The 26,245-nt window shown below is 38.1% G+C and overlaps 1 protein-coding gene across 2 annotated transcripts in view; it reads right to left on the minus strand.

Moving 5' to 3' along the window:
- ATP6V1H (ATPase H+ transporting V1 subunit H) overlaps nt 1–26,245 on the minus strand; it is a 58,773-nt gene that overhangs the window by 21,875 nt on the left and 10,653 nt on the right. For both annotated transcript variants that reach the window (XM_048286414.1, XM_048286415.1), the window contains exons 4-12: nt 25,272–25,361; nt 20,053–20,166; nt 17,203–17,307; nt 16,091–16,144; nt 13,851–13,948; nt 12,217–12,409; nt 9,001–9,179; nt 8,099–8,224; nt 5,845–5,946 (exon numbers count right to left, since the gene is read on the minus strand). In XM_048286414.1, coding sequence (XP_048142371.1) covers nt 5,845–5,946; nt 8,099–8,224; nt 9,001–9,179; nt 12,217–12,409; nt 13,851–13,948; nt 16,091–16,144; nt 17,203–17,307; nt 20,053–20,166; nt 25,272–25,361 — 1,061 coding nt within the window. The remainder of the gene's footprint in view (nt 1–5,844; nt 5,947–8,098; nt 8,225–9,000; nt 9,180–12,216; nt 12,410–13,850; nt 13,949–16,090; nt 16,145–17,202; nt 17,308–20,052; nt 20,167–25,271; nt 25,362–26,245) is intronic.

Consider the following 26,245-nt stretch of genomic DNA (forward strand, 5'->3'; position numbering starts at 1 on the left):
CTACTGATTTTTTAAAAAAATTTTTTTTTAAGAATTAGCAACATCAGAAAGTGTTTCTACTGGACTCCTGTTTGCGACTTTGAAATAAATAATCAAGAAAAGAACCCTTTTCAGAGAGGATTGTTTACTTTATCCATCTCTCTAAGAGGGTTGGCAGGGTATAGCATTAACAATTATTAGGTAGGAGAGGTAGTGCCCTCCCCCCCATAAATGGATCATAACCAGGTCACTCCATTCTTTGCAAGAATAAAACCCCAATCTCTTCTGGCACTGTCTAATAAAGAAAAATGCTTGTAATCACACCAACACCTATTAAATCACCCACCTCATACATATAGTGTTTTTTGACATTCAAACTGTACTAGAGCTATAGCTATTCCTGCACAAGATGCAGAACTGGCTGTTAAGGTACAATTCCCAGAACAGTATATGCTTCAGCTGCATCCTTCACTACAAACTTCACCACCAGAGTCAGCCATAGCTTTTTAACAGCTATACCAAATCCCCTATGAAATACTGATGAAACCCTGTATTGCATGTCATGAATATATTATTTCTTAATAAAAACAGTGGAAGGCAACACACTTAAAACCTGAAAAAATACCACCATCCAGATGACTTCACACGCAGCATTTCAGCCTATCATAACAGTAAGTTTGGAGAGAATTTGCAAGGAATATATAAGCTGATTTACTCACTGACTTACATGTTTGTTTCATATCAGTTCTCTCACAGGTCACTTAGTAGTTAAACATAGAATTCTGTGAAGACACTATCACTTGCTTTAGGCTTAACTTAATGTTGTCCTGCCATTCTAAGCTTGCATGAGCTATCTGCATGTAGTACTGCTCTTTTCATAGCCAGATTAATGCATTGCTGCTGCACAACATAATGGATTTTTGCAGAACAGGTATAAAGACAGCATGGAGATGAAAAAAAGAATTTTCAATTTCACTTTATAACTCAGTTAAAACCATCCTTAAGACCACAGGGAATATTATTTCCCAATAATATTAAAACATTTGTTTCATAAAGCAGGAATGGATTCAGAAAAATGCAATTGTTTCAAGCTGGAAAATCCTTGCCAAGAATTCAAGACGTTATTAGTAATGTAACAGATTCAAAAAACCTTTATGCCTGCCTTATACTGCCTCACATTTTTAATGAGTTAAATATAAAACCACTGCACACAAAGGCAAGAGTATGAAATACTGTATTTTTGTCTTTATTATAGGACTGACTTAAAACAATGGATTTTCAGGAATTGAAAGGATGTGAAAAAGGCATTAAACTCAAAAGTTTCCTTATGCTGGAAGAATGCAAGAACCAAAATGAAAAGCTAAAAGCCTATAATCACAAATGGTAATAGGCTCTTTTAGATGACAATACATCACTGAAATTATGGCTGAGAACATGAAGAGTCAAAGAACAGCATTATCATTCTTGCATAATGCTGCCTACAGGTACAAATCACTTCCCAGCCATGGGTTTTCAACCCAAAGGTCTAAACAGTGAAGAAGGTTCGCAGTGAATCCTATTCCTGCAAGTTCCAAATTTGTCCAAAACACTACATTTAGTTTCCCCTCTCCTCAACTGCTGCTTACTTTACAGCAGTAATAGAGCCCAGTGGAACAGTTATGTGTGCACATCATCTGCAGTGACTGTTCCCCATTACACCACTGCACTAAGCCAGGAGAGTGGCATTTCAAAAAAGTTTCTGGATGCTTAAGATCCACGTTTTAACACGACCCATTTAAAGGGAGAAAGAAGACACAAGATAAAGGAGTACAATTTAGACTGTCATAGCAGAAAACAAATATAAAATCCACACTACATATCTGAAAGCAGGCCAGGGTGAAAAAGGGAATGCAAGTTTTTTTTCTAAATCATAAGCTAGGGAAGAGAATGGCTCTAGGTCTCCATCTTTTCTACATGTCAAACACAAAGCCCACGTTCCTAGCATTCAAGAAATTCAAAGTGTTGGTAGTACATAGAAATAAGCCTTGGGCCACATGGAAGGTGTGCTGGAGGCCTGCCTTTATTTTCAGTGACAGGAAGCACCAGCACTGATGCCTTAGGTTTTAACTTATATTTTTCATATTCTGTACTGCTTGGTGTGTAACTCTGAAGTTTCTTGTAGCCTGTTAATTTCTGCTCTCTTGTGCTAGGTAAACATAACAAAGCCTCTCTGGGCCTGCTCTTCAAGGACACCCAGACTGTCCTAGGCTCAAAAAGTATAAACCAAAAGCCTTTGAGAGGGGGGATAAGCTGATGGGAATTACATCATTAAACTGAAGCTTTAATTGGAGAATTAACCCTGATATGCAAATGAACCAAACTTATAAAAGTGTGAAGAACTCGTGACCTGTCATCCATCTTGGGGTTCATCTTGGCAAAAGCCTCTGGCTCCCCAGGGTGTACCTTTGAAGGCCCTTCAAGTACATACCTACTTTTATTCCCTTACTCCTGTCTAGTCTCTGTTTCTAGGAGGCCTCTTCAGGCATCAGTTCTTTGGCACCCCAGATAGGACAACGAGGCTTCTGAAAATCCTCTGGGACTCAGAAAGATCCAGCTCAGCTCCCCCTCCTTGCCAGCACCGGGGGGGCAGTTGCAGCAGTCCAGGAGGCAGAGAAGCCCCAAGAGTCCAGAAGACTCTCCAGATCCAGCACAGAGGCACGTGAGTAAATGAATAAAGGTGGTATTCTGTTGGCACCTGGGTTGGGTGTTAAGAGATCTCTTACAGTTTGTTTAGGGACTCGGAAGAGTCCGGGGGGGGAGGGGGGATTTCATTTGGTGTTTCCCCTTTTTGTTAGCTTGGCAGCTCGTGAGAGCTTGTCAGGGAACTTGTGTGAGAGTTCCAAGGAATTTAATTTTCCCTCTGTTGGTTTGTTGCTAGCTTGTATCCAGCCAACACCCTTTGGCACACAGGCAGGTGGCACTGCGGCTGGGAGGCTTGAAACCTATTTCCAGCCACAGTTTATAAACCCTGGGGTCTTGAGATCGAATCCTATCTTCTCTAGTTTTCTCTCTTTGCTTAATAGTGTTTTTAGATCGCTTTGCTTTATTTTTGTGAATTTTCTGTTTATAAGCATAAAACCATGGGCTGTAATATTTCTCGTATGGGGAATGAAATACCACAGAACTTGCCTTTAAGTTTAAGTATTAGAAAACTGGGAAAAATTGACTAGCAAAGATAAAACCCTTACAAAAGCGGAATTAATTCGGCTTTCCACAGTGATCTGGCTAGCCATACTTTATTTCTGCAGTTACACTTTCAGAAAATGCATCTTGGTGAGCCTCACGAGAAGCTCACAGTGCTATTGTCTTGACAATTTGGTCCACAATGTGTAATAAAAGCAACTTATAATTACTTAAGCGTTAGAGAACAGCCATGCAAAAACGCAGTCGTAGTTTAACAAACATTTTCTTTTGTCAGACAGAGGGAAAGATTAGCCAGAGGTGTAACTCTAGGTCTCTGCTGTGTGCAGCAAGTAAAGTCAAGTAGTTTTAGGTTCCACTTCATCTCCACAACCTTCAAAGGCTAAACGATGATCCAGTTAAGAGTTGACAATAAATGCTTAATGGAAACAAAAGTATTCTTTTGACACCTGAATTCTTCTACTCTTCTAAACCAAGAAACAGTATCCATTCTTAAAGTGAGTCATACAATGAGAGTGTGAAATACCAACCACGCATGGGAGAAGTACACGACTCTGTATCAAAAAACATAAGAAATGGACTATTATGCTGGAACTGACACATAATCCATAGGTATTTTAAGGTTTTAGTTAGTTCCAAAATTGCTGAAGTCATATTTGGTAAGAATACACTGGATTACAAAAGAAATTCTTTAGAAGAAAGAGATTGAGGCATTTCAGTTTGTTCATTGGAACAGAAAGCTAAATAAGCCAAGTCTGCAAGCAGCAGCTAAAGTGTAAGAATTTGAGGTAAGAATTTGAGGTAAGAACGTGGGTTAGAACAGTATCGAGGACACTTCTTATTTGCTGATGACCACTCCTTTTGAAGTCTGGCACATTGCTGAATGGGCTTAACAGCCTGGGAGCTGAGTGGAGCTGTGGTCCTAAGAGCTATACATTTTCCAGCTACAGGTCCTGTTTTCCACCAATAGCTTTGGTCCAGCAACTGCATGGCCATACTAGCCTAAACATTCAGGTAGATGCATGCAAGCTGTTTAAAGATTAAAGCAAACACATAATAAAATGATTCCATACAAAGAGCAGCTTAAAGCAAGAACAACCAGTATTAGTCAGTCCTCCAGCTTTGCCATTTGCAGGCAGCACTATTAGTTTCCACCTTACTGAAGGATATCTTGCCTCTCTTCCAAATACCATTTCAGTTCAAGCAGCTGACAAGACTATAAGGGCTGTGAGTATTTCTGGAATCAACAAGTCTTCCTAGCATATGTACAGCCTGAAGTTTCAGTGTGTTGTCCATGATTCTACTGCTGTCAAGACAGCAGTCTACACAAGAAGTGTTCATGAAATTCCCAGCAAGGCTAGAAGGCCATTCTCATCTATTGAGCTGGTTTTAGCTGAGGTAGTTAATTTTCCTCTTTGTACTAAAACCACTGTTGATTTCATCATTGCTGAGCAGCATTTGCACTGCATCATGGCCTTTTCTGCTCCTCACCCCACCAGCAAGGGGACTGGGGCTGCACGAAGACTTGGGACAGGACACAGCCATTGCAGCTCACCCCAGTTGACCAAAGGGATATTCTATACCACATGGCATCATGCTCAGCATATAAAACTGGAAGAAGAAGAAGGAAGGGGGGATCATTGAAAGCCATGGTGTTTATCTTTCCAAGTACCCATTATGCATGATGGAGCCCTGCTTTCCCTGGGATGGCTGAACACCTGCCTGCTCGTGGGAAGCAGTGAATTAATTCCCTGTTTTGCTTTACCTATTAAATTGTCTTTATCTCAAACCACAAATTTTCTCACTTTTCTTCTATTTCTCCCCCATTCTGCTGTGGGGAGAGAGCAAGTGGCTGTATGGACCTGAATTGCCAGCTGGGGTTAAACCATGACATCCATTAAACCCTGACCAGAAACCAGGAACAGACCTCTTCTTTGCTACAAAAATTAAGTCACATGTCCCCCAGTGTGAGTGATGAGCCAGATTCCTGCAAAAACCAAAGGCTTCTTTCTGCTTCAGTGGTCTCTGCCTCAGAGGTGCAATTATTCAGTAAACATCTTTGCTAGCAGGTTTTAAAAGCAGGAAAATATAGCAACGTCTGTGTGGATTTCAACAGGATTTGGGTTTATAATGAACATGAACACTTTCACCAAAATGTGTATCTGTGTAGCTAAAACATGCTTAAATGGCAGAGTGACAACCGAATCTGTGCATCACTGAAATGACAATAGCAACTGTTTGTGGAAAAAACTTCTCTGTAGTCTTAAGTCACGAAAGAGTCTTTATCATCGTTGGAATAGTCCATGTCTACCCTAAGTCCAATAATTACAGTCCAGTTAGTCACAACAGAGAGGCAAAATTGTATGTTGATTAAACTCTTGGTAGTTCTTTCAATTTCTTCTGGTGCCTGGCTTCTGCTTTAGTCTAAACATTGTATTCAATACTTGCTCTAAACACTGGTTCCCTTCAAAGTTAAGAGACACTGAAATACATTAAGTCAAAGATCCAGTTTGCATTTTCTCATCTGATCTAGTTTGTGCTTTCTCACCTTCCCAGTGAATAAAATTTAAGCATAACCTGCAGTCCCTTTGTAGCATGTTTTAATATAAATAAGCAAAAAAAGCCACAGGCATAGTACATACTCCAGGTACTCTCTAGAATAACAACATACTGGCATTTTCCTACCGTTTTCCACGGGGATAGTGCCGTACATATTCTCCCACGTCATGAGCAGCTACAGCCAGCACCTGTGGATCATCAGAAACCTCCAGAAGTTTTGTCAGGATTCTAGGAAAGAATTTGAAACAATCAAGTCCCAGGTTTTGGGTTGGTTTTTATTTTTTTGTTTTTGTTTTCTGATCTATGAGGGGGTTTTAATCAGTAATAACTTAAAATAACAAAGCCCATAAGCATAAAAATGCTTTACAAGTCACCCAAAAAGTAAAGCTAGAACTTTTTCCAAACATGCAGTTGTACTTAATGAAACCAACAACCTGCCCTAATTAACAGAATTATTTAAAGTATTCACTAGAGTCAGTTTAGCAAGGTACGTGCACAAATACCTATAACCAAGGATTACAAAATCTCTCCTTTTTTATACTTTGGCTTCAAGACCAACAGTTCTGAGTTCTAGATAAGCTGCATTAAAAAGCAGTTCTGTCTGAACTCAAAGACAAAGAAGATGAAAACTATACTGATTGTAAATTACCTCAGTGCCACATGTTATTTTCTTAGCATGCACAGAAACACAGAGCTGTAAGAAGTAGAAAACCGCTTCTCAACTGTCTGCATTTTAATTAAGTAGTTAAACCACCTTTAGTGGAAAACAGCTGCAAGTAACACTGTTCTCTAGCCAGTAGTGAGACGGGGGGGAAATGACACAGATTATGAAGGTTAGGCACAGTTGAAAAGGTTAAACATACAGATCACTGGAAAATTAGATTCTTCTATACCTAGTGAGATGAAAAATGTGTTCTAATCAGAGAAAGTCAGAAACAAGCTGAAAAATTCAACTGGAATTAAAAAAAGGACATCCTGGTAAAATTAAATTACCACAGCCACTGCCTCCCTAGAAGCCAGAAAGTGACAGAAAAAGCACTTCTCAAATGAAAAGAACCTTTCAACACAAAGAGGAAGCAGGAACTTGAACCATAACACTAATCAGATGACACCAAAGATCTATACAATATTGTTAAACAAAATACAAGTCCACCATCAAAGTAGGCAATAGTAGCAGAAGGCACAAAAACAATTCTGTTTAACAGCAGTGTAAGAGTATTAGATTTAGAAAACTAATAAACAGGCAGATAAGGAAAATAAATTTATATGGCTTAAAGCAAGTGTTGTCTGTCAAATGCCTTACAATGCAAAAAACGAAGTTCTGAGATGCAAGAATCTCCACATCATGTTGTGGCAGAGGGTGGGTGGTTTTTTTGTAGGTTGGTTTGTTTGGTTTGGTGTTGTGGTGTTGAGTTTTTGGGGGGTTTTTTTGAGAGTTCGGGGTGTGTTAAAAGAACTATTGAAGATCACTGTCTCTGGAGCAGCACAAGCACAATAAATTAAGTCCCAGAACAAGAAGAAATAAATACAGCAAAACATTGTAATCCCTACAGGAAATACTAAGCTTCAACATGAACTTCATGCTGCAGTTTCAGCATCTAAAATAGTTAAGTATAATCCTACATATTCAGCAATATGCCCTCAGGGAAGAATTTATCAGACTTTTGGTGAGGTGTCATGGCAGTCGACATGCACATAAAGCTCAGGATCACCTTGCTCTTGCCATTCCTTCTAACATCTCACATGCTCCACTCAACCTCCTGATTTCTGTTAGATCTGGCACTTAGAAGCAAGCACTGAACTGAAAGAACACCATGTATTTATTATCAGTTAATGACAATGAACATGAGACTACTAAGAGCCAGGCATCATTTCAGAACAGTTTCATATGCCACTCCTTGACTGCAAAAGAAAATATGAGCTTCAGATTCACTTCATCTAACAATCTATGTACTCCAAACCTAGTCCCAACACAAAAGAGACAGATTGCAACATAACGCACTGAGTCAAATTTTCAGTGGAATAGTACCACAACTTTCAACTCCCAAATATCCAAGACAGGAGTTCATTACTCAAATCAACACCACCACACAATACCAAACTAAGATTAAGATATAGTAAAAACACTTCTAATCAAATCAAACCTGCATGCAAGTTAACCTGGAGATATTCCCTCTATCATCAATACATTCTGACCAGCAAATAAACAATTCTGCTTTTGAACAGAAAAAACTAGGCATTCTAAAATAAGCAGGATGTTTTGACTTGCTTTCATTCTTGACACTACGTTGTGTTAAAATGTAAAACCTACAATAGATTCAGCTTCATGTAAACACAGAAAGTATTAAAAAATCATGTGATTCAAGACTTGAAGACTCACTTCAGTAGTTCATAATTCTTCTCATTTAGTCTTACAGCATTCTCCCGCCAAAACTTCTCAGACTTGTGCACAGGACTCCACTCCAGTCTTCCTGACTTGAGCTCAGAACTGTATTCATCAAAGGAGCTGCAACATAAGACCTAAATGAGATATTGGCCAAGCTTCTATGAACACATTGAACCATATGCCCAAGCCTGTCCCTAATAAAGATGGAGCTCAAATTGCTATGATATATTTGGAAGTCAGTGCTCTGCAGAGTATGAGAATTGTTTCCTGTCTCAACATTTTATAAGTAAGAAAATGCATGCGAGGGAAGAAGAAAAAATTGTTTCCAGCCATACCCCTCTATCCAGCCCAAAACACTATTCCCAGAAAAAAAAAAAAAAAAGGAAAAACCTAAGCCACACAAATGCAACATTTTGGAATTTAATTTGCTTTTTTGCTGGGTTTTTATGTTTTGCCTTCCTCAACCATGAATTCCAGTCTTTACCTTCCATCCACTTAAACCTTTGACACTACCTACAATATGCACTTTAATTTAGGCACAAGAGCAAGAACTAGGTAAACACTAGCAAAAACTTGAGTTAATCTGGACAGTAGAACTTATTCTGATCAGGTAGTCTTCAGTTTTGACTGGAAATCCTTTAAGTCAAAGCCTTTACAAGTCCTTTAACAAATTATCAGTTACAAAGATCACATACATAAGTGAAGATTTATTTTCTATTTAGCCTCTAAATACTGACAGACAATAGGAAACTAACAACCAGGACATCTCGGTATGCTTTATCTTACTAAATAGCATTTACATATCACAATTCTGTAAGTATTTTAGCCTTAAAAAATAAAAAAGTTCTACCAACATTCATATAACTGCATTTTTAAGTGCAGACTGCAAAGCATACCTAAGGTCCTGCACACTCTCACCAAGCTTGTCCAGTAGAAATTTGATATCTTCACTGATGTCTTCATCATCATATTTCTGCTGATCCAAATTCTCTAGCTGCTTTAAAACTTTACACTGAATCATGGCAAGAGCATATTCTTGGCGAGTTTCTCTCTCAGTAGATTTCTCTAACAAATTCTAGGGAAGTAAAGATGTATGTATTTTGTTTAAGAACAGACTACTTAGAAACAAAGCAGTATTTTTAAGAAATTCTTACTGGAACTTTTAAATTTAGTACATGGCAAAATTGACCATTTCCTGAAATAATCTCTCTCTTCAATACTACAAAGTACTAATCCACCTGTTTAGAATATTTTCCACATGAAATTGAGGTGACTACAAAGACTATTCAAAGAAAAAGGGCAGGTTTATATCCCAAATACCAGAATCTCCACCATAAACAACTACTTTTATCTTGGATTATCATGTTAGCCTTCTGTGCAGCAATAGCATAAAGCAAAGAGCCTTAACAAAAAATAACCTGAAATCTTATTTCCAATTCAAAGTTACCATCTGGATTAGATCAGCTCTTTTCAAGTTTGGGAATATTCCAACTAGACATTTTTATTCAAACAGAAGCTTGTTGGTAAGATTGGAATTACAAGCACAGAATGCAATAGTCAAGTTCCAATGTCATTTATTCATTACATTTCTACCCAATTTAATCAGCTTTCTATTATGTTTTTCAATCAGAGCTGGCCGCCTGCACTTTTTGATAAAGCTGGAAACATGAATCTCATATAAAAAACAAAGTCCTTAACAAACAGAACATGTGTTCATGTAAATAAGACTTAACATCTACCAGAAATAAGCAGTGAAACTATACAGAAGGAATTTGACTGCATCACTCTTGTCACACAGCTATTACACTTAAGGTTTCTTAGATATCAGACATCCTATTAGTTACTGAGGCAGAATACTGCAAATCAATTTTAAAACTTGCAAACTAAAAATAAGTCATATTACTGGTTTTAATGCCCATATACAATTAGCTTTAACATGCAAAAAAAAGCCACCCCCAGTTCCTATTTCAGTAAGAGAACTAAAAGGTAATTCACAGAAAGTAATGCTAATTTACTTAGAGTTAAAACAGCTAATGACAGTAAATGAACAAATAATGAATCTTAAATAAGAAAATTCAACAGGTTCAAGGAGCAGGTAGATAAAGCTTCCGAAGAACTCCTAGTTAAGATCATTGCAAGCAGATGTGGAAGTTACTCCAAATATTATTATCTATCTCATACAGCAGTGAGATACTCAAGCTTTTCATAGTAAATTTGAAAGGATATGTTAACAAAGTAAAAACACAAACACATGACTATACAGAATGGATCAGTAAACTGTTCAGTAATAAAAACTGAAGTCTTAAGGTATAAAACTAGTTCTAGGTAGGAAACAGACGTAGAAGGCAATAAAAGCGTGAAAATGAGGGGATAAAATATTAGGTAGAGAAAGTAGTAGATTCAAAGAGACAGGAGTGCCCAATACTTGTTGCTTGATAGAAAAAATTATTTTGCAGTTATATACCTCAGGCAATTAAATTGACAAAAAGGTGAAATACGTAAAATTAGGAGAGATCAAGTAGTAGAGAAGACATCCAAGTTGCCAAGACTCACGGAGCACCTTCAGTAATGCACAGACAGATTTGGGGAATCATCAAGCCTAGTCTTTCATGCAATTCCCTCCCCCCCCATAAACTGACACTGTGGCATCACACACAAGAAAAGGACTATTTTGCCTCTGCTACCTATTTTAATTTTGCTTCAGAACTCACAACTCTGATGTCTAATTTCTAATCTGTTATGTTCCTGGCTGCCAGTTAACAACTCATCTTCATGCCAACATAAGTCCTTAACGTTGGAGAAAGGAAACAGCTAAGTTACACTCCCCATAGCCTGTAACAGAAACACCTTATTCTTTCTTAGCCTTTATTTAAAAATCTTAGCTTCATTTTTGCTTCCTCTTTTGCCTACTGCAAAACACAGTAAATCTAAGAACTAGCAATTATTTCTCCTACTTTTTATGACCTCAGAATAGAAAGAAATTGGATATAGACTGCTGAGCTTCTCAGCTTTTTCTCTTTTTAATTTTTTTTTCCAGTCTGTCTTGCTGTATGTCCCTGCTTAATCCTAACATTAAGATCTTTAAGAACACAACATCTACAGAGTAAGAGTAGTAAGAATATATTGTAAGAATAGCTCCTACTGAACATCTCATACCACTGTACTCCTTCAACAAGACAAACAGCAGATTCTTATGATCTGCCTTATCCAGAAATCTTTCAGTGGCAGATGTTTTCAGATAGAGACACAGAGTAAGCACCTTCACACAGCTTATCATTGCTAATCAGTAAGTCAGTAAGCAACAATTTCCCTCTCCCCATTCTGATTTGCTTGAAACATTTACTATTGGAGCACAGTCCACATCCAGGAAAACCAACAGCTTCCAAGACCTACATTTCCTTCTCAGGATACCAAATGTTGCTTTAAAACAGGACTACAAGTCGTTATAGCATGCTGTATTATTCACAAGACTTGACAAGCAAGCACATAAAACTAGTAGCATCCATGAACACAAAATGGTACTGTCACAGTGAAAACATCAAGCCTAGGTACTCCGTTATTCCTAATTATCTTAAATAGGACCAGTGATTTGCAGGTAATGCAGACACAGTAAGTCAGTTAATCACTCCTATATGGGTATTCTCATCTGTGTTTACAGATCCACCAAGAAAAGATTTTTGGACTTGTAGATAAAAATAATTTCTCAGTGGGACAAACATATGTATTCAAAATAATATTTTGTTAATTAAAGCTTCATAAGGTAAGATTTATCAGCTCTCAGTAGCTCCAGGGTTTTACAGTAGTACCAGTAGGAAAAAGAATCTTGAATTAAGAAAGAGAAACCATTAGTGCCTGTGTTAACATTGTTTTTTTTAGGCAACCTTATTTTAAGAAGGCATTGAATAACAGATATCTATTACTAGTAATAGCACGTCTATTACCTGTAGCAAAACTCAAGTTTACAAAAAGAAAAACCAAAAAAACCCCAGAGAATTAAGCTTCCAATCAGCTTATTGATATGGTCCACCAGAAACAGCTGTGCATCAGCAACATTTTGAGACCTAGGAATATGTGAGAGAAGCACAGCATGACTGCAGTCAACAGATACATACCCGAAATGCTGCAAGGATGATTCTGGTTACTTTCTCTTTGACAGATTCCTGAAGAATATCTGACAGCACGGGAACAATATTGTACCGACGAAGATATTCACACATTTGAGGGCTAAATGCCAGCAGCCACACAGAGAAAATCATCTGATACTGGAGCTGAAAACCGCATTTGTTGCTCAAGACGCCCATGATGCTAAGAAAATTGACATAGCGCACATTTAATTTTTAAATAATGATTATACTGGTTGCATTGCTCCAATCTGAAACACTAAAAGAAATGGTAACAGGAACTCATTGGAAAGAGCTGCTGAGGATGAGCATACACAACACACACTTCACAGTAATCTGCATGACTATTTATCACTGTACAAGCAGCTTGTTCAGAAAGCCATCTTTTAAAGATATGGTTTTTTTCTCCTTAGCCTTAGAGCCATAAGGCAGCTTTTCCCATGTGAACTGATGTGGTACAGTATCCATCTTCTGGTGCACCAAGACAGTTTTTCTACTGGCGTGTTTAAAGCATTATTTGTCCTTCTAGAAGAAACAGAGAAACACACAGCTGCTCCTTCAGAGTTAAGAAGGAATAAACGGAACAAATCTACACAAATTGAACTTCTTTCCTTAATTGTACTTGTCCAAGGAGTGTCTGAAATGAGCTGAAGTATTCATTATTTAACAGTGAGTACTCAGAAAATCATCACAGATACGAATATACAAAGTACTGTAGAAAAAAAATAGCATCACAAGATCTCCAAGAAGACATCATGCAGAAGGTTTGCTAAGCTGAAGTTTTGAAAATTTAGTAAGCAATTTACAGGTCCATTCTGAAATAGCTAGCTCAATTTAAAATTTTAAACAGAATCTACATTCAAAAATCATTCTTACCAAGTTTAAGACCAGTTCAAACATGGTGAAACACAGGCTTATTGTAATGCTTTAATACTTGATTTAAAAGCTTCCTTGGTTTCAGTAGTATCATCTTGACACATATGAACATCACTTGAAATTTTACTTCACTAGTAATTCTGACTTTTCTCCATTTCAGTGTAAAGGGGTATCTGCCATTAAAGTGCAAATCATGTACCAACCATCCCCAATAGAGGCATGGATGGCAGAAATATTATTTATAGGCAAGCATTTTTTAAATAAGATTAGTGCCAAGATCTTAGCCTAACGCAAATGTATTTATTAGGAGAATTGGATAAAAGAATGACCTACTTGAAGCCAGACGTGGGAAAAAATTGGTCTTAGCTCTAGAAAATGTTTCTCCTTTCACTAATGTTTTCAGACAGAGAAATTCCAAACTCAAAAGACTAGGATGATTAGCAGAAACTCATTTCATTAGTCTTTTTCTATTAAATAATAAACAGAACATCTTCAGCTGAACACAAATTGTTATATAACTGTTCAGATACATACTTAAACAGTTCTTCTTGAACAGGAAAGTTGCATTAAAGCCTCAACAGTGCAAGTTTCATTTGTCTATTTGACTGTGTTAATGTTTGAAAACAAATCTCTTTTGTACTCACAGAACACCTCCCTACCACAAGAGAGTTCCATTCAAAAAAATGGTCACTGGGGTATGCACTACTGTAAGTGCAAGTATATCCATATAAATGGAAATAGATGCTCACCAATTGACTCCATCTGCTTCTACCCATGCAAAGCGGTATTCATTGACCCGGAGCATCAGCTGCAGACATCCAGCAACACACTGCACATACTGGGAACTCTGGGTGAAAAGAACAACACATCACTTCTTGCAAGAAGAGTCAGGTAGTAAGTGCTGAAGTACAGTTTTCCAAATTAGGCTTTACTGGCATAAAAGGAGAAGAGTTCTGAATATTAAAGAAGTGTTATGCAAGTGATACCACTTTACATCAGAACATTTGAACATGCCTTCCTTCAGTATCTATGAATGAAAGCTGTCTTCTGTTTGAATATATTTGCCAGAACCTGTTTTTCTCTCTTCTTAGTCAATTGTCAGCATTACCTTCACTAATACTAATCATACATTAATCAGATGTGCTGCTGATAAAATGCTGTTTGCTTTCTTCCTCCCTATAAGCCTTTTCCTTGAAAGTCTCATGGTAGCTCTCTCACATAATACAAGATCAACCTTTCAAACATTTAATGAAGTAAAGAAGTTAGGCAATCCCATATGAAAAGAGAGGAGGCAATAAACAGAACTGAAAATAAAGAGTAACTCATTCTTTGTTTCTCATGAGAGATTTAAGTCCTTTATGTAAAAACTATGTCTGTGCATCTGGGCTCAAATCATCTAGAACATCAATTTCCCTGAGAAAGTATTCATTTGCACACCCCGTGCAAATAAAACAGCTATAAACACACAGACAGCTCTCCCACCCCAAATAATGCATTCATTTATCTGCATCAGCAATCCATGTACTATTGAACTTGGAGTTTTCTTTTTAAAGAGTCTGTCATAAAAGCATTGTCTTCCAACACTATTATAATTGAAATTTCGTAATAGATTCCAGCTCTCATTTCCTGTATAAAATGCTACAACTGCATCTCTAATTTATTCTGAAATTAGCCAGGGCCTGCTTGAAAATCCTGCATAAGCTAGATCTGAAATCTGAACACTAATGAAGTTAAGACAATACTTACCCAGTTTAATTATCCTAGAACATATCTGCACTCTCAGTTCTGCTGCTCTGGGACCCTGCCGTGGCACAGCACATTTGTGCAATGCCACAGTGCAATGAATACAGATTTCTGAGCAAGCCAGAGGAGCTCACAGCTCCACAGTAAGTGGTGGTGTGTACTGTACAACTATTTACTCTTTTATGGCTGTAAGAGGGCTGCCAGTCTAACAAAACCTAACACAGTGGCACACAGATCTGCACATGAAATACTGAAATACTTCAACTTCCATGCTCAGCCCATTGTTTTACACCCACAGTTGTGCACAAGAGTCTTGCCTCTTTTCTACTTTAATCCCCAGACAGGGTAATTTAAGAGGCTCTCCTCTAAAGGAAGCTAACACTTTGAAGCCATGACTACATTTACAAGAACAACAAATCCCAAGTTAAGTCTTCTGAGAAACTGTGACCACTTTCAGGCTGCAAAAGGAACAAAACACCAAACTGAATTCCACTCCAGATTCAAGAACTATGATAAACTTCCTCATCATGCCACACCACCACAGAAAATCCAGTTAGGATGATCATTTGCATTTCTTATACTGCCACAGTTCATCTCGAAGCTCGGCAGCTATTATAGCTACATGAAATTCAATACTAAAAAAAAATATTGATGCAAAAAGGACACTATTTTCCTGTGAATTCAAGCTATTCAAATATGAAAAGCTTACAGCTTTGAAAGCACTCTTGCGATTTCATGCTACAGTGGTTTAGGGGCAACATCAGCTTTAGTATCTGATGTGCCCTTTTCTAAGTCCTGCACAGCACAACAGCCAAAAGCTTCTCAGTTTCAGGTTTCTTCTACAAGTCCAACACCTCAGTGGTAAACAGACAGTACTGAATCATAAAATCATTTGGGCTGGAAAAGACTTCTAAGATCACCAAGTCAGGGGCTCAGAACTGTTGAATATTAAATTAATTTTGTATGATTTGTTCAAGTGTCAACAAAGAGAATCTTAGTTGATATCTACAGCTTCAACAAGACAAACTACCTTGTAAAATATACACTTCCACTGCCAACGTTCTATGTGAAATCAGTGTTTAAAAATACTTTTGTTTCTTGGCGCCATCACCTGGCACTCTGTTGTACAGTTCTGATTCCAAGTACTTCTTATCACCGGCACCAGAAGAGATCTGCACCTTAATCCGAGGAGTGGATATCACCTGCCCAAAAATAGCAGATTGACAGATTTCAAAGATAAACTCACATCACTTGTGGAGACTGCTCCTGTATCCACAGAACCTCCTGTACCACGTAGTTTCTAGGAAAAGATAAAATAAAAGTTTAAAATCAGAGTTGTTTTTCACCCTTAAGGAACAGTTGTTACCAAGTTTCTTTCAGTTCTCCAACCCTTCTAATCATAAGAAAAAAAAATTTAGAATCCATTAGATATTTTTCCTGCTTAATATATTATTGCAATATATTGTATTTATTTCACACACACACTTCTTGTCTAGAACAAGATGCTTGGAGCTGATTCTGGTATATCAACACTTAATTTTTAATTATTTAAGTGTGGATTAACTCAAGGTATTTATTTATCTTAGCATCTGCAACCTGTACTCTTGCATCTTTCTGAAGGAAATTCCAACTTTAAGATTCTCCTTCCAAAGGGAAAAAATAAAACTCCTTTTTAATAAGCCCAGTTTAGAAAACTATGAAAAATATACCATTACTAAACGTACTGAATGTTTCTCGGCTCTCCAGAATCCACTTCTACTACAACACTAAGAGAATGAGTGACAAATCACTGTGTTTTGAAGGAAAAATGTCCAAAAATGAATACAAGGGAGAATGATTCATCTTCGAAGGACAAGCCAGAAGTGGTTCATACTGAGCTAATGCCATAAAAACATTGTCCAAATAAGTCAGAATTTATTCAGTTTCAAGAGACAGGACTAAAAGCAAAAGCTTTGTACTACAGTAAACTGGGAAAAGGTTTTGAAATTCAATTTCTGCTGCCATGTGATTTTTCTTGCAGCAAAAAGCTCTGATAACCAAAACAATAGAAGCAAGACAAGAAAAACCTTATCTCGTTATTTTCTCAGTGTCCAAAAGAAAAAAAACTGTTAACTAACAGAAAAAGCAAAAAGCTTTATCATTAATTTACATTTCAAGGACTAGAGTAAAACATTAAACTACCAAGTTAAAAACTAAGTGTTTGAATAAAGAACACTTAGCTTTAAAAATGACAAAATAAAATTTCCTTTTAAAAAAACAAAACCAAAAATATACCTCTTGTTTGCACATTTATACATTCATATTCTTGAAAAAAGTTTCCAAAGTTACTGTAAAGTTTAAACAAAAGCAGCTTTTTACCTGTGAACTAAGCTGAGTTTTAATCCAGTTGAAATAGTAATTCAAGTCACTGCCTTCCATAAGCTCCCTCCCCCAAGCAGCCAGTTTGGCAATAATTCTTGCTGCCTGAAAGAGAATACAATAAACAGATGTTTTTAAACACAGCAATTTCAGAACTCAGTGAGAAGTCCTGTAAACTTTGGAAACCAAGTTTAGATGAAAGACAGTCCCTTGCAGAAATCTACCTGTTTTCTATGTAGGGGACTCTTCATGCCCAGTAATGTTTTTTCTGTTCAGCTTTCTGCTGCTTCTACTTCCAGTAACTCATTTATTTTCATGATGTTATCAGTTACCTGTAGCTGTTGAAGCTCACAAGGCACCAGTAAAGAACTCAGAAGGAGTTGGAGGGAAGCCGTCGATGGGCTACTGCTGTATGACACCGCTACAGTCAGAAATCAATCAAAAGCAAGACACTTGATGGCCTAACACATGCAGGCTTGATTTAAGCAATTGTGCCAATACAAATGATAACAGAGTATTGAAGGTTTTTTGTACTTAAACTGAAGGAAGTCATCTACAAGAAGGGAGAAGCTTCAAGCCCAGAAAAAGAAGAGCAGGAAAACAAAATGGAAGGTAGAATTTAAGAATGAAGTTGGGGAATAAAAACGTGGTCAGGTTAAGAGTTTTCATGATGCCTATGACCCAAGAATACTTAAAACAAGTTTATTTCTACGTCAGTCTTTCCAAATTATAATTGAAGTAAATTTATGTTGCAGCCTGAAGCTTATATCCAAAAGCATTTGAGTCAGCTTATATACAAAGAGGCAGTGTAACCAAGATTTTACTGAAGCAGGGATTCACTTGCGTGCACACAGTTCCATGATGCAGTGAGGACACTATTCCAGCCACCCTTCCACCTTACTGCATTCACATGTGCAGCACCACCACCACTGATTTCTTGAGGGATTACTAGTGTGAGCCTGGAACAACAATCTCTACACAAAAATGTGTCCAATCCCCTTCTGAATTAAACAAGCCCATAAAATCCCTCAAGCTTTAAAACACGAGATACTAGCTCTCTAGTCAACCGTGCTTCTGAGTTAAAACTGCTACCTGGCCCCTGAATGAGAGACCATTTATGATCAGCAGAATTTGAGCCTACACAGAGGATGAGTACTTGTATCTGCTTAAGCAGATGTAATGATGGGGTACCAAAAGCCTTCCAGTGTGCATAGTAAAGAGGAAAATAAAATAAACCCAACAAAAATAAGACAATCCTAAAACTTGGTTTTGAAAACATTCAAGTGCTTTTAAAAAACATGCACAGTACTAAAAGGTGTAATAAGGCAGCAAACCTAGTGGATCCACTCAAGGTGGATTCACTTCACATGAGATTCTCCGTGACTTGTTAAATTATTTGTATATTTTTGCAGTACGTAAATAAAACAATATCTGAATAACACAAATCTGAGTAGAGAAATGCTGACCATCAAAATTTCTATACCATACATTTAAAAGCCACCATTCCACAGAGATTAAATAGTTTGTACTGCAAGGGTCTAAAAGTTATGCTTTACCTGCATATTTGGGCAGTCACAATATTTGACTGCTCAAACTGCAGTTTTGCAGGATGGGTCTTCAGTAGTATTACCACCAAAAAAACCACAAAATAAACCACACTGACCAAAAAAAACCCCTAGCCACCTCCTCCCTCAGCTACACCAAGAAACAGGATTCACATCCATGCAGTCAACCAATTAGATTAAAAAATTAATTAATTAAATAAATAAATAAATCAAGCCTGACATTTTTCTTGAGAACATGTCAGCACACTGTTCAAATTGCAGTACAGCCCCAAACACAGTTGCACTGGCCACATCCCAGGGCAAACAGCATGGCTTGCTCAGTGTCCTGGAATCCTTGCACCCCTTCTGCCACTGCAGCCTAATGCAGGCCAGGTGTGTGGGTTTGTAGTTTGAGCCTCTGATTTGGCTCTACCGTATCATGCCAGCACAAACATATGCAGTGAAGAATAATCCATAGCGGCGTGGTTTTCTCTTCCTCAAGCCATAATGTAACTTTCATTGTTGGAAACTGTGGTCTCCACTAGGAATTTACAGTAATAAAATCACATTTTTGCCCCACAAGAAAAAAAACCTGCTGAGATGAAATGGCCAGTTCTCACCACTGATGACAGAAGAATATTAGGATTCCAGAAAAGTTACTCCATATACAGGAGCAGCAAACACTAGTAAAGCATAGCAGAAACCGCAAACTGCACATGGGTGTATTGGGTTTGGCTGGAATGGACTTAGTTTTCTTCAGAGCATTCCATATGATGCTGTGGTTTAGACTGGTGTCCAAAACAGTGCTAGTAACATACCAATGTTCTAGCTGCTGCTGAGCAGCACCTGCACAACATCAAGCACTTCTCTGTTTCTCACTCTACACTTTCAGTGAGTCAGCTGGTAATCTGAGCACATGAGAAAATAAGGTTCATCGAGGCAGACATTTCCATTGCACAAGATGAGAACTTAAATTCTAGTATTTGTACAGCGTTGACTGGCAGCTGTGATAAACGTTTTTCCAGTATGTTTTACTGTACTTATTAATTCTAAAATCCCTGCTTTTCTGAATTTTTTAAATCTGCCCTAATCTCCCAGAAATAAACCAATGTCAATAAACAATGTAACTTTGCTTTTTAAAATGTGGTTAGGCAAAGCTTGTATTAAGAATGACCCGTCTAACCTATAAGAGGAAAACTTTCCAGTCCAGGCAGAAGTTTAGCTTCAAATTCCAAAATCTCCTGAAGAAAAATAGAACCAGCATTTTTCTCTACCATCTTCAGGGACAGGTTCATTCAGAACTTACCATATGCACAGTGAAGAGATCTTGTCGATTCAACATCGGCAGAAAATAGGACCATGCAGTGTTTTTACCACGTTTTGCATAATCAAAGAAGATGCAAACACGCTGATGATTTTCCTGTAAAAATTGAGAGAGAGGAAGAGATGACAGACTTCTAAAAGCATTCAACATAGAGCAGTTATTTGCTCCTTGTTATGTTGGCATAAATTATCAGAGTGTATCCTAGCTTGTGAGAGCCCATGGAAATTTTTCAGTTAGACAATTACTTGTGGATACAGTTCATTTCAGCACTCCAATATTAAGGTTGGAGATTTGGGGTGGAGGAAACAAACCTTGAATCCTCAGTTGTATCTCAGTACTCCAATACCTGCTTGAGCAAAAAGAAATATATTCTTTTGAACATGCAAGTGGAGTAAGGCAAATGAGAAACAAGCTAAATACTGTCATTTTTTAAGAGGAACACTACTTTTCATCCAATCAATTATGCTTGATTGAAGTCCATACAAAGTTTTCAACATATTTCTACTTTCATGCAAGAGCCTGTTGTTCAACTTCTGCTACAAGTGAAATCTTGGGGGTGTAAATTAGCCTTTCCATTCCTCTCATCTTCTCTCCCAGATGAGGCTGCAACTGATTCAGCAGTTATCTCAGGCAACCTGCATATCTAAAAGAGCACACACTCACCAGAGGTCTGTTCTCCAGGGCTCCTACCCTGAGCCACAAGAGACCACAACTACCTGAGCCTTTTTAAGTACTTCCCCTAATAATCACTATATAAAGCAGCTATTACAGTTCTCCTTATAGCAGGCCAGAGAATAGGCCATACAATCATAAAGGCAAAAGAAAAGCTCTGCTGTTTCCTAATAGGCTAGAATATAGACGGACAGTCTCCCAGAAAAATCTAGCATTTGAATTCTTGCTTTTCCTCAAGGATTTCCATATGCTTTCCAATCTGGTGGATTGGAAGCTTTCCTTCTGAAGAGATCTCCCCATTGAGGTTAAACTACTGCGACCAAGTACACAACTCGTTTCAAGGAAGGCAAATGAGAAACAAAAGGGTAGTATCTCAGTCTCCACTATCCAGACATTTTAATTTTCAAACTCCCCTAGACAGAAAGGCTTTTCTCCATCAGTTCTGCACCCTATTATTAACTCTAGGGACCAAGAACCAGCTAGGCAAGCCTCCTTGTTGGAATATGATCCATTAAGCACAAGATGACCTGAATGCATCCATGATCCAAACAGTGGCATCTTACTAAACCTTAGAACTTCAACCAACCCTTCCTTGAAAGTAACGGTCTTTACCTCAAAACACAAGTTTTCTCACTTTTACTCTTCCAATTCTCTTCCGCATCCCACTGCTGGATGAGTGAGTGAGTGGCTGTGCAGTGCTTAGCCGCCAGCTGGGGTTAAACCACAACAGTACTGTACCACATGGGATGCAAACTGCTGCCCTGATCACTGACTGGGGAAGCTCAGACGTCACCAGTAATCTGCCAGTTATAACCCTTACAGTGACCCATTCTCTACATGGCATGTATAAAAAAGCACCCAGAAATGTTTTCAAAGTTTGTTGTTCAAACTATGAAATAAATAAAAAAGTAAGATCTCAGGAACACATAGCCTTTGGTGGAAAGCTTTTACTCTGTGAGGGCCTGTTTGATGAGAAACGGCAGTTCGATCAAATAAATCAGTTAGCATCTGCTTGTGCTAAACAGTCTCGCTAAAATAGATCAAAACTTAGCAGATCTATGAGTTCAATTTACAACATAACTAAGGAGACAGACATGTCTGGAAGCAGAAATGCTGAAATAACTTTAGCATGCTGTCAGTCAGAAGACTCATCTGGTTTGCTGTTAAGGTACAGGATCAAGACAGACGAGAAGGAGTGGAAAACTCCCCACAGCCCTGGAATATGTAGTGTTGCACCTTCCTAGGAAGCTACTGACTACACTGACAAAAAGAAAATTCTGAAGCTCTCTCACATCAACAGTTGAATAATTTAGCAGCTGTCATTTCTGAAGAAGCATAATGAAGGTCACTCGGGTGGTACTGCTACCTGCACCAGCTACAGTGTAGATTCTTAAAGATTTCATAAGTAACAGACTGTGCAGTGTGACAAGGTCACTAATCCCAAGAAATTGTTCCAAGAATTTATCAGATGAAGAGAATAAGAAATGTTTCCTCAAGGATGCTAACACTCTCCACCTTCAGAAGTAAGCAGAATGGCAATAATCTTAGACGGTAAACACCACGCTAATTTCACATTTGCCAGCATTCAAAAGAAATCTCTTAGAAAGGTCATAAAACCAGTAAGTACAACTGCTGGAACAATCCTACACACCCAAGTGGGCTTTTGGTGAGCTCAAAACACAGTTGACATAATTTTTACCACCTCACAAGAGAAGCACAGAAAGATGATAGAATAACCACAGTCAGTCATAATCAGACAAAAGCTGGATACTGCTACCTGTGATAGTTTCTCGAAGTTTCAGCTATCAAACTCAGCTATTCTTTCTCTCATGAAACTGCAGCAAACATACTTTCTCAAGGCAAATTTTACACAGAGTCAATGGCACTATGACAGGCCATGTCCTTGAATAATTTCTCGCTTAAAATCTTTGCACGTACTGAATTAAGATGAGTCAAAGACTGGAGACTTCATATTCACTACAGGAAAAATGGGGCAAGACTATTTACATGAGCATGTATTGACAGGACAAGGGGGAATGGCTTCAAACTGGGAATAGGTTTGGATATTAGGAAAAGATTGTGAGGCACTGGAACAGGTTGCACAGGGAAGTTGGGGATGCCCCATCCCTGGAGCTCTTCAAGAACAGGTTGGATGGGGCTTTGAGCAACCTGATCTAGCCGAAGGTGTCCCTGCCCACAGCAGGGGGGCTGGAACCAGATGACCTTCAAGGTCCCCTTCCAACTCAAACCATTCTACAATTCTATGATACTGTTCTTGTGCCCAGGCAGTCTGCAGAGACCCTGCCCTAAACTCACAGTCTCACCTTTATTGACCACTGTGCTGCTCTCTGACAAAAATCTTACACCTTAAAAACGTGCAGCCAGGGTTCATAAGGTACCACTGGCAGTATGTTCCATGCCCAGATCATGACCAAAACAAAACAGAAGTCCCGTTTCAGCCTTGTTGAGTAGAGATGTCACAGGTTAGGAAACTGAGATAATGCCATGTGGATGCCTGCACACAAGCCCTCTATGCCAGCAGCAAGACATCCCTGAATCATGCACACACACAGAGCATTGCAAAAGTCAGTGCAGCCTTTTGGATACTGAAGCAGAATTTCTAAAGTGAAACATGCATTCAACTTCAAACAAAAGCAAATATATAGTGTCCACCAACATCTCTATTCTCCTGTGTCACTATAAAGCCTGAATAATTTAAAGCCATTATGTTTAACATTAAGAATTCCATACATGCCACTTCTGGGGCAGGGTAAGGCCCAAAATACAGCCATGTCATAAAGTCAAGAAAACACATACATCTAACCACTTATGACAGAAACAACACAGCAAAAGAGAGGTTTCTGTGACTACCAAGAACTATTCCATCTGTTCAAGAGTGGGCCAGTGAAAGCATTACCTGTGGGGTACTAATTCCACAGCACAGGAGATTATATCAGCTGTCATACTGTAACTGCAGACTATGTGCTAATCCCAAAGCACATTAGCAAAACAAGACCTACGAACACTCACAAGAAGTCCTGAAAAAGGGGAAGTGAAATGATGACTTTGCTGGCCGCTGATGCACAGAAAGCAAGACCCATTCCTCACAAAAGTAGCTGTAATAAACAGAGTTCTCACACACTGAGCCAAAGTTTGTCATCCAATGTGTCAACCAATACAAGGTATTCCCAACTGAGTGTCCTAATCAAGGAATGACTCTGAGGCTCATTTTCATCTTCTCTGCTTCTTGATGTTTGTGTCACACTTGAAAAAAAGTAAAGCTAGAAGAGAAAAAGTGACCAAGCTACAGATGAATGAATTGGTGCCGCCACCACTAGCTATTATCCTGTTATCCTACATGTCAGGGCACTCACTTAAGGCTCCTAATGCGCAGACAGGCACCTTAAAGAACACCATGGTCCCCATGTTATACAAACATATATATATGTTTGCATGGAGAGGTTCAGAGTTTTCAACTTGCCTGTTGAAATACTGAATAGTCAGAGCTGGAATTAGAACTCACATTGTTCACCTCCTATGGCAATATCCTAAACCAATAGCACTAGACACATTTCAGTGTAACCTTGCACCAATATAACATAAAATAGGAGAAGAGAAACTATCAAACACAGATAGTTTATGTGAACACTAAGAAAAAGCCTCACACAACTCAACCCATCTTGTTACATCACTCCAAATGCCTTCTCTCAGCCTACTTCAGAGCAAGGAAACATAAAAGTGGGATTATCTGATTCAGTAAAGCCTCCTCTTGAATTGTCCCAGTCAGCTCAGCAGTCCTGAGACCAAGTTTAATAGCCTACTCTTATAAGCCACTGTTGTCCACAGCTACAAAGAGCTCTATGTTACATTGAATAAGAAGTTCCTGGTTTATAATTAAACCATGCAGAATTTCAGAACATGTTGTCCTAAACAACCTAACCTATGATGGAAACCTAAAGCTGCAGAAACGACACCTTCTTGCTGAGGGTGGCCAAATTAACACCTTCATAAGAAAAGCTTCAACAACCTCAAGTGTGAAGTCATATCCTCCCTACACCACAGGAAAAGGCTGAGGTCACAAGTCACAGAATCTTAGAATCATTTAGATTGGGAAAGACCTTTAAGATCACCAAACCCAACCATTAATCTAGCACTGACAAGTCTACCACAACATAAGCCAATATATCAAATATAAAAAGTATTTAGAAAAAAATTCTGCAAATTAAGATCACATAAAATGAAACCACTATGCAACACTAGCCTTAACATCCAAGTTTTGCATTAAACATGGTTGAGAACCAACAGACAAGCATACAATTTCGTTTTATTACCAGAATTTGAACATACTACAAGACGAAGTTACCCTTACAACTTTAGGTCTAACATTTAATCTCTGAAGACAAGATCTGAAAATTTAATAGAATATTTTTAACACAGTATGACAAACACCTGAAGATACGTGAATTACACTAAGGAAACATTCAAGCATGCATTTAAAGACTTAAAAATAATACAGATTATTGACCTACTTGCAGCATATCATCAACCATAGTCAGAATGTACTGAACAGTCTGTTCCTTGGAGATGTGAGTCATCAAGTTTATAAATGTTTTAGCACACTAGAAAAATAAGAGAGACATTAAAATGAATATTAGCAATTGTCTTAATTCCTTCTGATAATATAAAACAGGACCTTATTAATTCACAGTTGTCTTACATAAGCATTGAGCATCCCAACATCTTATTCATTTACAGTAAGAGATGAATAAATTTGACATTATCTTACAAAGATAATTTTCTGTCACACTGGTTGTTACCCTTTACAAATTCTTTTATGGCTTTCAAATTAAATACGTACTTGCTAGGGAAAGCCACCAACCTGCTTTGTTGAAAGTCAGATTAGAAAAGTCTCCCTCAGCATCATTTTTTTTTTATGGTAGTGACAAGATCAAGTAAATTGACAGAACAGCAACTAAGTCAGACATAGTACAAAAAAAGTTTCAGCAACTTGAATGGGAGGGAGGAAGACAGGTTACTCCTCTGTTCACTTACTATATACCTTGTAGAGAAATCTTTGTTCATCTTTGAAGAATATCACCATTTCAGCAACAGGCTGAAATAGTTACATTACTTTTTACACTTCCTCCTTCTCCTTCACCACATTCAACTAAAACTGAGAGAAAATGGAACTCTGAACTGCTACATCGTAATTATATAGTGACATGTAAGGCATACCACATATGTTTCTGTTACTATGGAAACTCTGAACCGGTACATAACAGTAACACAGTACAATTTGGAGAGAAAAGAAATACAAAACCAAAACAGAGAACAGCCTAAAATTGAAGTAGAAAAAACTGATAGAAATTTTTGTGTGTTGAATGCATCTACTCGTCCCCTTCCTCCCTGCCTCCCCCCAATCCTCTGGATGTCTGATACTCTGTGCTAGAACCTCAGGGTGAGATTCTACTGACTCAAATATCATTAAAGTGTCTTTGGGCAT

The sequence above is a fragment of the Corvus hawaiiensis genome, chromosome 26, assembly GCF_020740725.1.
Source record: "Corvus hawaiiensis isolate bCorHaw1 chromosome 26, bCorHaw1.pri.cur, whole genome shotgun sequence".
Taxonomy (NCBI): Eukaryota; Metazoa; Chordata; class Aves; order Passeriformes; family Corvidae; genus Corvus; species Corvus hawaiiensis.